The sequence below is a fragment of the Leptinotarsa decemlineata genome, unplaced genomic scaffold (genome assembly GCF_025532065.1).
Source record: "Leptinotarsa decemlineata unplaced genomic scaffold, Ldec_3_MD MMD2_tig00026317_RagTag_RagTag, whole genome shotgun sequence".
Classification (NCBI taxonomy): Eukaryota; Metazoa; Arthropoda; class Insecta; order Coleoptera; family Chrysomelidae; genus Leptinotarsa; species Leptinotarsa decemlineata.
In genome coordinates, this window is record NW_027412686.1 from 3,039,911 (window position 1) to 3,056,246 (window position 16,336).

Here is a 16,336-nt window from a genome sequence, read left to right on the forward strand (position 1 = left end):
CACTCTCACTTCGAGAGCTATACCAAATTAATATATATCACCACAAAAATTAATGACAATGGAATAACCTTTCGAAGAAATTCGAGTTCAACAACTCATCCTTCACATTTTTTATTGACATGTTAAAATATCGTTTCTACAACTGAAGCTCCAACAAATGCTAAAATTGTTCACTCATGCATGAACTCATGTATAAAACATAATGGCGAAAAAATGGAATAGTTGCCATTCGCCTATCCAACTAGCACCTACAATGTCGTTCACTGGTCCATCCATCATTTTTATGCGTTAATAAAAAATTCTACAATAGCATCCCCACAACTGGAGGAATACAGACCAACAGGAAGTGTTTTCGAGTTGACACGATATAAAAAAACTGAAAATATGAAATTACGTGAACAGTATTTTAAAAGTGTGTTGACTTAAAAAGGGTTTCACAGGAAATAATGAGTTCTGAAAGTGAATCTCTTTTAGTATCCATAGAATATTACAAAGTGAATGGTTGGAATGATGTTTTTCTTCAAAACGATAAAATGATGGAAAAAATTGAAACCCACCAAAACAGTTTTACAGCTATAAAATACTTTTTTTGAACATTTATATACTATTGATAAAATTGATTCTATATATATATATATATATATATATATATATATATATATATATATATATATATATATATATATATATATATATACACATATATATACATATATATATATATATATATATATATATATATATATATATATATATATATATATATATATATATATATATAAAGTTGAGAATCTTAGCGACTGGAAAAATGTACAGTAAAATGCATTAACGGGGTCTCTCAGTCAAAAAATCAAATCAAAACTCTTATCTACTTTGCCAAGCTTTCGCTTCTAGTGGGAAGCTTCTTCAGGGCCTATAATTTATTGAGTTGTGGTTTTCTATGCCAATGACTAAAATACAAATCATACTTACAGTAAAATTGAGTAAAAAAAATGAATTGAACATATACATCAGGAGATTTATTAATTTCAACCATTTCAAGGAAAAGTCGTTTGGAATATCTTTTTTCTGTATGTAAAACTTTGATATCAGAGTAATTTGGTTTATGTGCTGTTTCTATATAATGTTGCGCTAAAGCACATGATTTTTTATAAAGCTTTATATCACTTTAATGTGGAGTTATTCTATTTTTGAGAATTCTAGATGTTGTTCCAATATAATCCAATTCACAATTGTTACAAGGAATGTTATGAATCACATTTGGCTTTTTTGTAGTATCCGTTTTATCTTCCAATTTGGTATTCATATTCTTTATAGTTTTAATATTTTTTGGCATATTTTGATATTTTGTTCATTATGAAAACGTTTTATGTTATCATAAAACTACTACGTGGTTCCAATGTAGACCGACCCACAGACACAAGGAATCCGTTACACCCCGCGTGTGGCTGAAAGTTCTCTGGGGTCCTAAGCTGACCTAAGACTTTGTCTGATAGTTCTTGTTGGCCTAAGTATTGGTTTCGAATCATGTTTCTCTAAGTTTCTTTCAATTCTGTCAACATAGGAAAAGAAAGCTTTTCAATTGACCAACCTAGCTAGGATTACTTCAGCGTTCCCTTTCCAGCTCGAATTCTCCTTCCCTCAACTCATTTATTTTGAAGGCATTTTCAGGTGATTGAGCTTCTCAGGAAGAACTGGTCGAGTCGAACATATTTCCATTTAACATGCATTTGAAGTAAAATCTGAAATCGTATGCTCTTTTGAATGTGGTCCTGAATAACAGCAAAACAAGACTCATTCACCAGATCATCAATCATATGAGGTAAGCAATCGTTAAAGAAGAAACATTCTTTGCTAAAATGAAGATCTGAATGAGTTCAGGAAAAATGTTCAATAGAGTTTCAAGAGTTTCGAAGACCAGAGAAAAGTTCCGACCGAACACAATGAAAAACTCAGGAAATCCAGGTAATGTTACTCTTTTGACATAGTATACAAATTAAAGAAAACAACGGCAATTAAAGGATCCAAAATTTTCTGAACAGGTTTGCATAATAAAAGAAGCAGCCTCAAACAGAAATGTCAGTTACGTATGATTTTGAAGTGTAGTTTCAAGTAGTCTTAGATAGCCGCCAAATAAACGCAAATGGTTGTTAACGCATTGATATGGTCCAAAATGAATGGAGGAACATGCCTAAGATTCAAGATAACTAAGAAGTACCGAAACTGCCTACTAGTGTAGTGAATTTGGTGGGAATGTCAGTTCCCAAGGTATTTGATGGAAATAAATAAGGTGAAGTCCTCTAAGCGAGAAAGTCCATAATACTTTCTTCGGATCTGAACTATTTTGTAAACTAGATCTTGAACAACTAATATATCAACGGATAAATGTGATAGGAGGAAAACTAGCCAAAGGTTAGAGAATGGTAACGGAAGTATGTCCCCTGAGTTATACCTTCCGTGAAATATACCCAAATATTTGTTTCCATTGATGAAACGTAAATATACTAGAAAAGAAAGGTTTTGGCTTCCTACTTTTCCATATTCGTACAAAAAAGTGGGAATCTTCCAAAGAAAGTAACAAAGTTATCAATTCCAAAATGAACTCTTCGAATAGAAGTAACTTTCAGCCACAAACTGGAACAAGAAGTCTTTTAGAAACTACTACTTTTGTATAAAAATTGAATTACATGAAAGAAAAAAATACTTGTTTGTACTCCTAACATTCGTTATGGAATTGAATCAGATACCATGCACAGGTTGAATTCCACTCACATGGAACACTGTTATCTCCAGTGGCGGACATCCGATGTTTCGGAACTACATCAAAATTGGTGTTGAACTGCCTGATCAGCAACTGCCTGTTCAGCACCAATTTGGATGGCATTGCAAGTACACTAAATTCATTCATAAAACTACGACTTAATGTATTACGTACAGCCATCGATGACTATTCGTAATAACATTCATTCGCTGTTGAATTCCAAATTATCTTTATCAACAATAATAACATTATAACATTCGTATTGTCAATGATTCAGTGAGTTTGTGTGGAAGTCTGGAATAGTATTTTTTGAAAAAACAGGACAGACGAAAATTGGTGGTTTAAATATCTAATTCTTGAGTTTTTCGTTTCAAATTTGAAGTTGTACCCATTACTTTCGAAATTGTTTTATTAAAAAGACATATTTGTTTACGAAACAAGAGACAAAAAGGTTTCACTTCCGTGTATACCAAGTGAGGTGTAGTAATAAAAATAATCTATACAATTATCATAGAACTAATAAAATCAGTCGTCATTATGACTGATTTTAACAAAATATCAATTTTTCGCTTGGGATGGAAATTCCATTCGCAAATTTCTATAAAACATTTTCAGGTGAAATTATCTTTTGGAATTAAAAAGAGTATACTTTGTGCAGCTATTCGTTTATATTCAAAACATACATACACCGACAGAAGTTTCTTTGAAATAGAAAATTCATGAGAGTCAATAGACATTTCTGTTCGTCAGAAGTCCACGACAATAAAATTTTTACAATGCTGAAGTACAATGACGGGAAATGTTTCCAGGTCAACAAAATACGGTTGTGAAAACAGAAAGATATGACTTACGTAAACCGTATTTCAGGAATTTGAACTATACAATATGAAGTCTTCTTTGATTTTCACTCGAAAAAAAATTATTTGAAGTAGCATTTCTTGCACAGAAAGGAGTTTTATGTTCTCCAATGTAATTTCTGAAATCGAAAAATTTGCTTTCGTGGCACATTCCTAATAATATAAATTATTCTACTGTTTCGTAAATACGTATATATATATATATATATATATATATATATATATATATATATATATATATATATATATATATATATATAAGAATTTTGACCAATGAGACTAGTTAATAGTTTGTTCGTTTAAAATACAGGTTAGATACATCACCTTAGTTAGAAATTTCTTATCTTTTGTTCTCAGTAAAATGGTTACGCACACAATGTAACAACTGAATCATTCGTTAGTTGGTTTCCATTGAATTTCAAATGTCACAATCCAGTATTGAAAAGATTAGTCACCAGATATATATTTTCCTGAAACACAAAAACAAATTAATAAAACCATTTATATCAATATTAGAAAACAAAATAACATTACAATTTTATTCAAAATTATCCAAATCAATATTTTGAAAGAGTTTCAAGTTGTGAAAGGAGAAACACTCAGTATATGAAAAAACCATGTAGCAAAAATATTAGCCTACTAGGTGAGAGAATTGGAGAGGAGCTCATGAATTTTTCCAAATGCAAATTTCAAAAATCAATTTTGTAAAATACAGAATATGAATTGTTATAAGACAACCAATATTGTAAATATTAGATATTAGAGTTTGTTTATGAGTACAAATGGTTAATAAACTAAGTGTAGTTTGAGTGAGGTGCCAGAATTTACAAATTAGAAGGTTTTGACAGCTTCTAGAATTTTCCAAAATTGATTGCCAAGGAGATTTGGAGTTTGTTGAAAGGGGAAACTAAAAGAGGTCGATGATCAACGCTGGAACGAGAAGCACGTACAATTTTTGAAAGTTTTGAAAATTGAGTTAAAATTGAGAATCAATGAATATATGAGTTTGGAGTTAAAAGAAAAAAATATCCAGATCAATTCACCGCACCAACAAGGAAAAGTTCATGGTATTTAGAAATCATTTATAAAACTCAAACCGCCATTCACTGAACCTGTTTGCTGATAGAAGGAATCCAGGAGAGACATTTCAATTTCTCAGTGTTTGAAAACTCACTGAACATTCATTCACCATTTTAAAAACACATTGAGAACAATAATCATATGTTAACTTGATATTATTGAATAATTTATAAACATTCACTGAGCAGCCATCTTTGTAAACATACAAGACATTTCCAAGAGAGAGAGGGCGCTGCATGCTAATATAAATCCGACTAAGCTGAGCTAATCAAGGTAAGAAGTATCTGTAAGATAAGGTATCTACCTGAAGTATATTCATCAAATTTTATCAAACAAACAATAAAAAAAAATCAAAACTCTAATAATAAAATTCTGAACCCATTTATTAAATTCAAGTTAAAAACAATAGAAATAAACAAATTACTAATTTTATCAAAATCACCAAAAATTATAACAATATATGTATATATATATATATATATATATATATATATATATATATATATATATGTATGTCTATATATGTGTATATATATTTTTTATTATTGAATTTTACAAAAAGGATTTGAAGCTTCATATCTTCTATTAATTTTCCGCGAGCGCTTTCGACAGTTGCTGTACTGTCATCTTCTTGGCACTCCTCAACAAAACATATATATATATATATATATATATATATATATATATATATATATATATATATATATATATATATATATATATATATATATATATACATACAGGGTCTCTCAGTCAAAAAATCAAAAATCTGCTTTACTTTTTCAAGCTTTCGCTTCTAATGGGGAGCTCCTTCAGGGATTTATTGATTTGTGGATTTTTTTGCCAATGAATAACATTACAAATCATACTCACATTAAAAATGAGTGGAAGACAATGAATTGAATATATAAACTGACGAAAGAAAGTTGAACATGTATGAATTTTTTTGAATTTGACAAATGTCATACCTTCACATAAATATCATTTTTCAATGGGCATGATGTTTTGATAATCTTCGACTCCAAAGAGAGAGTTGATTGATATAATTTCCATTATTATCATTATGATTTTTGGTGTAGTTCCAGTAAGTTACTGTATATACTCAATGTCAGTTGTCAATGTCATCTTTCTTATTCATACAATCAGAAGACTTATTAATTTCAACCATTTCAAGAAAAAGGCGTTTGGTTATATTTTTTCTGAATGTTTAACTTTGATATTAGAGTAATTTGGTTTATGTCCTGTTTCTATAGAATGTTGCGCTAGTGCACATGATTTCTTGTTAAGCTTCATATCACTTTTATGTGAAGTTATTCTATCTCTAAGAATTCTAGATATTGTTCCAATATAATCCAAATTACAATTGTTACAAGGAATGTGTAATAAATCACATTTTACTTTTTGGTGGTCTCCGTTTTATCTTTTAATTTGGTATTCAAATTCTATATAGTTTTGATATTTTTTTGGCATATTTTGATATTTTATTCATTATGAAAAAGTTTTATGATATTTGAAGATAAATTTCCAAGATTAGGGTAAGATTTATAAGAAAAATTGATAGGTAAACTATTATCATTACATAAATTGTTGTTGATTACATCAGAATTTGTATTACTAACAGTATTGAAAATTATTTCATTGAGAAGTTTTCTGGGATAAGAATTTTCGATCAATAGGTCTCTGAGAAGTTTGAGATTTTTTTTGCTTGAGGGAAGTGTGTACTATTCTATTTTTTTTTTTTTTTCGAACAGAGTATTACATTGATTTTAACAGATTTCCTATGAAGAGAACGAGAAAAAATCGATTTATGGATGCAATTGGTTCATTTATTGGCCCATTCGAATTTTTTTGTCGTTTTCAACAGTTGTAGCTAGAGCAAATAATCAGAATCTTCGCGTTGAGCTCAAAAACTGGTTAACACTATTAGGGTTATATACATTAGGTTATGCATTCGATTGAAATCTTCAAATATTTTTGTTTTTAATGATATTGAATTATTTGAATATGTTATCAAAAGATGATTCAAAATTCCAGTAACACATCGTATAGAATATTCCAAAATATACCGTGGGGATATATTCTAATAACATACCATACGGGATATTCGATCGACAATATTCTTAGAATATTCACGGGAGAATAATTCATTTATAGACATTCTAAGCCCATTTTTCAGTAATAATCCCGCCATATTCACTCAAGCATATTTTATGAATATTCTTAAGGCATGTATTGCACCCCCGTAAAGGAAATCAACATCAAATTTAATTTAAATCACCACCCATCACTGAATACGAAATATCGAAAACCTTATTTGAAATGAAGAACAAATCATCCTCCGGTATGGATAAAATTTCGATTATTACTATTAAACATATATTTTCCGCTATTATTAAACCCCTAATTTTTCTTATAGAACAATCTCTCGTGCAAGGAATCTTTCCTGATGTTTTAAAATAGGCACTTGTGATTCCTCTCCACAAAAAAGGAAATTTAAATGAAATTGACAATTATAGGCGAATATCGCTGCTCTGTTCCTCATCCAAATTAATAGAAAATATAATAGTAAACAGAATAACCGATTACCTGGAAAGCAACAACATACTCTCAACCTCTCAGAACGGTTTTGTTAAAAAGAGATCCATTGAAACAGCTTCCTACCATCTTCCCGATTACATTTACACTCAGATTGATAATAATAACTACGTCTTATCACAATTCTTTGAAGGCATTCGATACGGTGTGCGTAGTATTTCTTTTGAAAAAAATAAAACAATGTAATTTCTCATCTAACGTCATAAATTGAATCAAATCCTACATGACGGGACGAACTCTGTACGTCTCTTGTAATAATGTACTTTCTGATTCTCATGCCGTAAAATTTGGTGTCCCCTGAAGATCTGTTATCGGACCACTACTCTTTCTCCTATATGTTAACGACATGCCTCAACATGTAACAACGGGTTATGTTACAATGTTTGCCGATGATACTACCATTACCACATCAGGTTCAACATGAAGACCGTTATCGATGATTTCAGCTCCAGGTGTCAGATGAATGAACTAATCCTTAACACCTTGAAGTCAGTGGCCGCGAAATTTCACAGGAAATAGCGACCTCACAACGTTATCGAAATTGATGACTTGCGAACGTCCACAAAAGTAAAATTCCCGGGTATTCATCTTGACGCCAACCTCAATTGGGAAAAACAAATTAATCATGTATGTGCAAATCTAAACAAAACCTTTTATGCTATATGGCAGATGAAGCCTAGTTTAGATGAAGGAGGCCTCCTAAATATTTACTACACAATGGTTCACTTTCAGCTTAGTTAAGTTATCATGGCTTGGGGAAGAGCAAGAGACTTAAAAAGAGTTTTTGTGGCTCAGAAAACTCCTATTCAAATTGAATTTCAGAGATAGTTGCCGGCCTATTTTTATAGAAAAAAAGATTTCAACCCTCATATCCATGTATACTTTTGAATATGCTATATTCGCAAGACATAACTTATCGGTTTTTGAGACAAATGGATCTGAACACGTTATATGAGGTAACTATCAATATAAATTTCAGTAGATTTCAATAGTGTTTATTAAAAATTAATGAATTTCACATATGTTTTTAGTGTTTATATGAATTTGGATATTCATTGTTTGGTAACTGAGAATATTTTTTTGGAACATGTTCATGTGCCAAGTATGAAATCGCTATCTTGAAGGTCCTGGTTTCGTCTTTGTCGAAACTTTGTGTAATATCTTATAGAATTATGGACACATTGACTCGTTACCGACTTGATGAAAATCAATAACGCTATCCATGATGATCGTTAAACAATGTCCACACTATACATCATATCTGAGACGCCTTTCACAACACAGCAGTTCAACTAATGAAACCACCGTATAGTGAAACGCTTCTTGAATAAAATCCATAGTGTGAACATTGTATAATCATTATCATTGATAGTCAAATAAAATCGTTCAAAATGATCATCCTGCAACAACCGAAATTGTCAAATGTTTGTGATCTCTACATTTAGCCTTTCATCTCATATACGAATTAATTACTGTTTCTCTTTTGATTTCAGATTCCTGCTGAATCCAGAAACAGTAGCAGTCTCTTTTTAAGCGAGCCTTATTGACACGGATCTAACAGAATTCCTTATAATCCCGCACTTAACTCGCTAACCGTTTATTCAGCTCTCGATCAATTAAACATCCAGTGCAAATAAAGTGTACCCGAACTACATACACAGGACGTTTGTCCTCTGAACTCCTAATAGAAATTGAATTGGAGAGGACAAACAAACATCTCAAGTGTTCGTTAATGTTTTCCGATGCTCGTTAATGTGCCTCGTATCGATTGCTAGTGTTCGCTGTAAAACTGTTATGAATATTTCCGGAAACTGATTCCTTGTTTTTGAAGATATCACTTCGCGGGTCATCATGGAGACAGAGGAACTCATCAAGCTTGTTGATGGAATCTATAAGGTAATGTCCTAGTGTAATAGTTCATTTCTTTGAATGTAACTTAACTAAAAACTTGAACTAATGATGAAGTATGATTAGCAGTCATTTTGAAAATATCTAAAAGAAAATTAACTATACAAAAAGCAGGGATAGAGTTGAACTCGTGTTGCGATTTCTTGAAATGTCAAGTGAAAATCTCACGATATAGGCCAGTCATCTTAGTAAATTCATCTCCGATTTTGGGATACACAGCTATAAACTTTCATCTTGACATCTCTAGAGTTGTTCCAGAACCATCATATGGTAGGGTGTACGCGACTTTTGAAAACTAAGGTCAAATCTCCCATTTCCTATAGGTTTCTTGCTATTTGTATTCATCAATGATATTATACAGGATTGAATTCCTTACAACTCCTGTTGCAAACTTTTATCTATGATTTGAGTCGTTTTTGAGACAGAGGGTGAAGAGCACGCAGTTAGAACATCATTTGAGGTCAACCGGTAGTCCTGGTCAAAAATTCACCAAATAAAGTTCATTATTTATTGATAAATACATTATCATTACTAATTTTTATTTCTTAACAACCATTAGATTATATTTGATAATTATTTCACTTACGTAACTATTTTCAATCAAGTATCAATTTATTCAATAACACTCACCTGCCCGTGTAGTTATCGAATTGTTGAGAATAATAGTTAAGTTATATTTCAATTCTGATGTAATTTATATTAATAACTTCTCTTCTTCATCGTCATCTTCTCATCGCTTTAGTATTTCAAAGTCCCCTGCTTTATCGTCTTCGACAACATTTGTCTCTAGGTCTATCATGATTTTGGGATCAAAGGTTGGTTCTGTCTCTATTGAGACAGCTCGACTATTACTCTGGTCACAAGGTGAAGAGTACGGCAACCCCGATTTACTCTGGTCACAAGGTGAAGAGTACGGCAACCCCGATTTTCTGCACCCACATCGCAAACCACAACCACTCTTGCAGTTGCAGAATATTGAGTTGAACAATTCCGCTCGAGCAGATGCTAAAATTGTCTTGATGGGTTCCAGAAATTCGTTGCGCATTGTCCAGGAATTCCAAATCCAATGCCTCTAACCAAGTTTGAACTTGATAATTGATTGAAATGTTGATGAGCTGCTACACTTGTTGGTGAAAAACTTGATAACTGTACATGTTTATTCAGTTTTGTAGAATTGTCGTATTGTTCATAATGAAGATGATCGATACTGTCCACATATTCTAGAACACTATAGATTGCCAACAAGATTTGAATTCCATTCTGAAATAATCTTTGAACCGGACAGTTTTCTTCTTCAAATGCTGCTGCAAGTTGATTCAAATTCGGCAGTTTCTCAAATGCTTTCCAAATCTTTTTTTTTTTTTTTAAGAGGCGCAGAAGTCATTTGACAGCCACTCAGTGCGTGCAGGAACAAAATGTGTTTTTTTGAACGAAGGTACTCATCAATCGGTTATGAGTGTTATTGAAGAGACAGATATTCATTTAATGAAAAAAATTACGTAATAGATAATAATAATGGAAATTATTGATAACTTTGTATTCGTCAATAGTCAATGAACTTTATATAGCGTGTTTTCGAATGGGACTACAGGTTGACCATGAATGAAGCTCTAATCACGCACTCAGTGCCCTCTATCTCGAAAATCATTCGAAGTTTGAAAAATATTTGAAACGAAAGTTGTAGAAAATTCAATATTCTACGATAATAATTAGCAAACAGCCAAAAACCCATAGGAAATGAGGTATTTTCAGAAAAATGCGAAATGTCATCTTTGACCTAAGACTTTAATAGTCACGTTCACCCTATTATATGTAGGTTCTGAAACGACTTTCAGGATGTCAAAATACAAGTTCATAGCTGGGCTTCTCAAATTCCGAGATACTCACTTAATTCAGACTAAGATAAGTGGATTACATAAAAGTGTTAGTTCGAAACTGAAGTTTTCGTACCGAATAACAATTTTTTACAAAACGTCAGTCATTACATTACATTACTATGAATGTCTCCCTTGCTCTATAAAGCATGAGATACCTAATACTGAACGTTAAAAATCTACATAGTCACTCAAAGGCAATTTTGGGAGTATATGGGAATAATAAGACACTCGTCTTATCACTTCATTAGCCTCTTTTGAATAACATTACGAAATGAAGCACTCATTTCTTTCTTAACATCACGACTGTATGTCACCGTAGGAGATAAATCTACTGATATCACGATGATAGTATGTGAAGACATCCATGCACTCATCTGAACCAAAACCATTTAATCTTGTTTGATTCGAAAGGAGTATATTTTGTAGGAGAGTTTTTGGGGAAGAATATTTGTGGCTTTCTACCTCTTCTCTATACAAATGAATTTAGGAAACTCCCAAACATTTCTAGATCACGCAAAGTAGTTACTATCAGATTAAAAATGAAAGAAAACTTCCTTTCTAAACAACTACTCATATGAACATGGAATTATAAGAAAATCACTGTTTCCTATTCAGTTTGTACTCCAAACATTTGTTGTGGAATTGTAACGGATTTCATTCAAGAGTTACAAAATATTATTTCACTTTCATGGAACCCTATCAAAGACATATTTCGACCTCTTCGGACAACATCACATGACAAATGCTTCATTTCTAATCTTCATTTGTGTGTAGTTGTTTTGGAGAAGCTTCATCTTTCAGTTTGTATCAAAATGTTACCACTATGCATGATACATATATTTTCATGAAGAGTGCATTCCGAAATAAATGATCCACTTAATTCCTTTGGAAGTTTCAAATATGTTTTTGAGCAAAGATGGAGACGTAGAAAGACAATTTCTCATCTAAAAGCTAGTATCTCCTGGAAAACATATACCAATTCAAACATAGATTTGTATATTCTTGACCTAATTGAATACGTAAGAATCAATTGATAGATGTAGCCGTTACTACGTGGTAGGAGATCATAATGGGAAGAGAAATGAAAATTTCTATGTTTTTTACCAATTTTATTTGTAACTAACGTTACTGCAGTTTCGTCCTATACGGACATTCTCAAACTTATACAATCAACTATACAATAATCATACAATACTTATACAATAAATAATAAAGTTCATTGTATAAGTTTGAGAATGTCCGTACAGGACGAAACTGCAGTAACGTTAGTTACAAATAAAAGTGGTAAAAAACATGGACATTTTCATTTCTCTTCTCGTCATAAGAATCAATAAAATATGAGGAAGCCAATTAAACAAGCCTAGTCAGCTTGGTATTCAGGTCATCGAACAAATTATCATTTCTCCAAAAATCAAACTCTCACTAATGACTTCAATTTCTCTGAGAATGAAATGTTAAATTTCCACTGATAATCTGTTGTTTTAATATTCTAATTAGAGAAACGCCGGCTGAATAAGGCATAATCCAAAGAATGTTGGTGGTTAACAACTAAAAACCTTCTCGCTTAATAGAAAATGGGCAGTTAGTTGCTGATGCAAGAACTGAATAATGGATGTTATGGAGAATCGAGGCCTTTTATATGCGTGAATCGTACAACAACCCCTTTTTTCATTGCCTCCAACTCACCCCGGAGTTTCCGGTTAACTGTAGCGCTGTGCAATTATTTTTAATTATTCCTACATCATTGTGGATGTCACACGGAATAAATTGAGAGGAGGTACGAGACATTGGGAGAATACGAAATAAAACGCTCAGAATTGACCTTGTACACAATTGTATCGAGTTCATCAATACTAATTACATTTTCGAGGATGATAATTGAAACAACAAGTGAAATGTGCATTCCTGCGAGGACGAAAGGTATATTATCATTATTATTACTGTTTTACTGGTACAGAAAGACAATTAGGCAAGTTCATTGAACATGTCAATTCCATCCACCCTTCAATAAAATTAACCACTGAGAAGGAGGTGAATAATTCAATTAATTACCTTGACTTAACCATCTCGAAAAATAACAATAAACATCAATTTGCAATTTTCCACAAACCATCGTACACGGACATTATCATACACAATTCGTCCACACACCCTCACCAGTATAAACTTGCTGCATTCAGTAGTATGCTTCAAGGAGTGTTGAATATTCCACTGTCTGAGAGTAATTTCCAGAGAGAGCTGAGTTTGATCATGGACCTGGTCTACCCAAATTCAAGAAGCGATAACATCACTTATAGGACATTTTCATATTTGGGTGAACCAAATAATAATATTGCTCATTTTTTGAAGAAAGAATGCGTAAACGTAGCATACAGAATGAATGCTAATCTGAGTAAATTTATTAAAAACAATAAAGACAAAACTTCGGTGTCGGATAGATCAGGGGTATATAAGCTGACTTGTGTCTCTTGCCCAAAACTGTATATTGGCTAAACAGGGAGCACATTTTCATAAATAATTAAAGAGTATAAAAGTAGTTCTGTAAATGGAAAGATCAATTCCACATTTACACACCACCTTTTAAGCAGATGGACATTAGTTCAATCATGATTACGATGTGTTACATCTAAAAGAGAAAAGTTTGAAACTCATTCTTCTAGAATGTTTAGAAATGAATGGAATCAGGAATTCGGGTAATTTACTGAATGATCAATTAGAATTGAATGACTTCCCGTTACTAAATATTTTTTCAAATGTGGAAACTTTAACATAAGGTAAGGTAATTTGATTCATTACAAACTTAGGTTAAGAACAGGTATTTGTAATGCAGGTACTTCAAATTATAGAATAAGATATATTATGCATTTTTTGAATACGTTGCAATAGTTTGTGTTCGATACTGGATAAAAATTTGTAACATTATATTTGAGTTACATTTTTTTACGAGATTTTCATTGAACAGTTTATTACACCGCAACACGCATTCCACTAAGCAATAACTTTTTTGAAAGTGTTCAATGATAATTGTGTGATTGAATTAGTTTTTAAGTTTAGAAAATCTCTCAACACTTTTTTCAAATGATGGAAATCAAAAACTAATTGATTCACATTGTTTAACATATTCTAATAAAAACTCTTTTGAACTTTGATTTATTTTGCTCCATTTTAAAAATCTGAACCTGAAATATGTTTCAGTACAATAACAGTAGTTATTTCGAGAGGGCGTTCTTTTCCAGTTTTTGTCTAAAATTTATTCATTCGCATGATCTACACATCTTTGTAAAGAGTTCATTTTGAAATTGACTTGCTTTCTGCCTTTCTTCGGAAGATTCCAAAATTTATTGTATAAAGATGAAGAAGTAGAAAACCAAAACCGTTCTTTCCCAAAAACAGTTACAATTTTATAGTGATCCAGCTGCCACCATCTAATTAACATGAATTATTGTTTCCAAATATTATAAAAACTCAATACAACTCTTGAAGATTATTCGATGTTAGCTCAGTATTTCCTCATTGAGAAACTCCATTCACAAAAATTCATTGATGAAATCTAATAATTTTATCAAGGTTATTATTGAAAACATCGAATGAAATCACAGAAGCAGAAAACTGATGTAATAATGAGAGCCCAGTTTTCACATCCAATTAACGCATTTCATGGATCGACACAATACACAAGGCGGTAAGTCCATATGGTGCCAAATGCTATTACCACATCATCAATAACAAAACGTGAACAAATATTGTGAATACATACATGAGTAACCTCAAGTCGTGACGATCAAAAAGATAAATCGAATGAAGATTTGATAATAGTCCCTTATTTCAACCTTGGGACAGAACACACGAGTACTCAAACCTGAAACTCGTATTATTTACGTCCAAAGATGATGCTATCGTGGAACGGTGACTCCTTATCTGGGAAATCTTAATAGCAGGGTTCTTTGAATATGACTGATGAGCAATTCAAAAGCAGTAAACGAATATGTGATCATTTATGGCATAAGAAATATCACTGCCTTCAGAAGGTAGAACACGAAGTGAAAGTTATTCACTTACTCATCCATCAGTTAGAATAATTACCCAAAATACATTAGGAAACTTTGGAGGTAATACTTGGAAAATTGATGATTTCTGTCAAATTGAGTTCAATAACAATGAACTAGAAAATATTAATAAGAATTGTTAGATTGCTTGAATAAAGAATTTGTTTATAGTTATGCAGCTTTTCAGTCAGTCTTAAATTCACTTCACCAGAAGACTTACGGAAATAGCGATGGTCCCTCTTTTGTTGACCATCACACTTTGTATTACTTTTTGATTTTATATTAATTGATTCACTATTCATATATATGTAAGTAGTTGTTGGAGATCAATTATTTGTACCTGCTCGTATGCGAAAAAAAATTATAAAGAGTTTTCATTGAATGTGTTTACGTTTTCTCGTCCTTCAAAAGTTTCCCAAATTTTTATGAGCTAGAAGGCCAAAAACAGTTTATTTTTACCTCCATTTTCTTCAAGCTGTTACATAGTTTTTGGGAAAGTATTTTTTTGTGAAATAATATTACAATAAATAAATATTTTGCAGACTTTTCAACGTGTTTTCAGTCGGTTTGCTATGAGTGATATAAAAAATCATGGAGAAATTCGTAATCCACCATATCCTCAAATATTTGGAAGGCTTCAACATCTTGAGCGATCATCAATATGGCTTTCGGAAACAAAGACCAACAGGCGAATTTCTATCGTATGTCACTCATATTTGGAATAACGCAATCGAGAAAAATGGAGAATCAGGAACTGTTGCGCTTGATATTCCTAAGGCCTTTGACCGTGTGTGGCATAAGGGTTTGATAGCCAAACTTCGATGCTGTGGCTTGTCGAATCATTTTTGTGTATGGCTCTTCAGCTTTCTAAAAGGAGATTACGAGCAAGTGGCCGTCGATGGATATCACTCGAATACTTTCACCATCAACGCTGGTGTTTCCCAGGGATCTGTATTGCCTCCAAATTTTTTCATTATATGTCTACGACTTTTTGGAAAAAACCAAGAATCCAGTATATTGCTCTGCTGACGACAGCACACTTGTCTCATTATTCCATTTGGATTGCAAGACATCGGATACGGAGGCACATCTTCATCGGCAGCAGAAGGTTGCATATCTTAATGAGGATCCAAAAGTTGAAGTTACGAAGTACAATCAGGTACCACAAAAACACGGGCATCAGTTTTCTCCCAGAAGATAAATGTATCCGAA

The 16,336-nt window shown here is 32.1% G+C and overlaps 1 protein-coding gene across 4 annotated transcripts in view; it reads left to right on the top strand.

Moving 5' to 3' along the window:
• IRSp53 (Insulin receptor substrate 53 kDa) overlaps window positions 1-16,336 on the top strand; it is a 507,262-nt gene that overhangs the window by 124,000 nt on the left and 366,926 nt on the right. For all 4 annotated transcript variants that reach the window (XM_074181873.1, XM_074181874.1, XM_074181876.1 and 1 more), the window contains one exon: window positions 8,787-9,189. In XM_074181873.1, coding sequence (XP_074037974.1) covers window positions 9,145-9,189 — 45 coding nt within the window. In that variant the 5' untranslated portion in view covers window positions 8,787-9,144. The remainder of the gene's footprint in view (window positions 1-8,786; window positions 9,190-16,336) is intronic.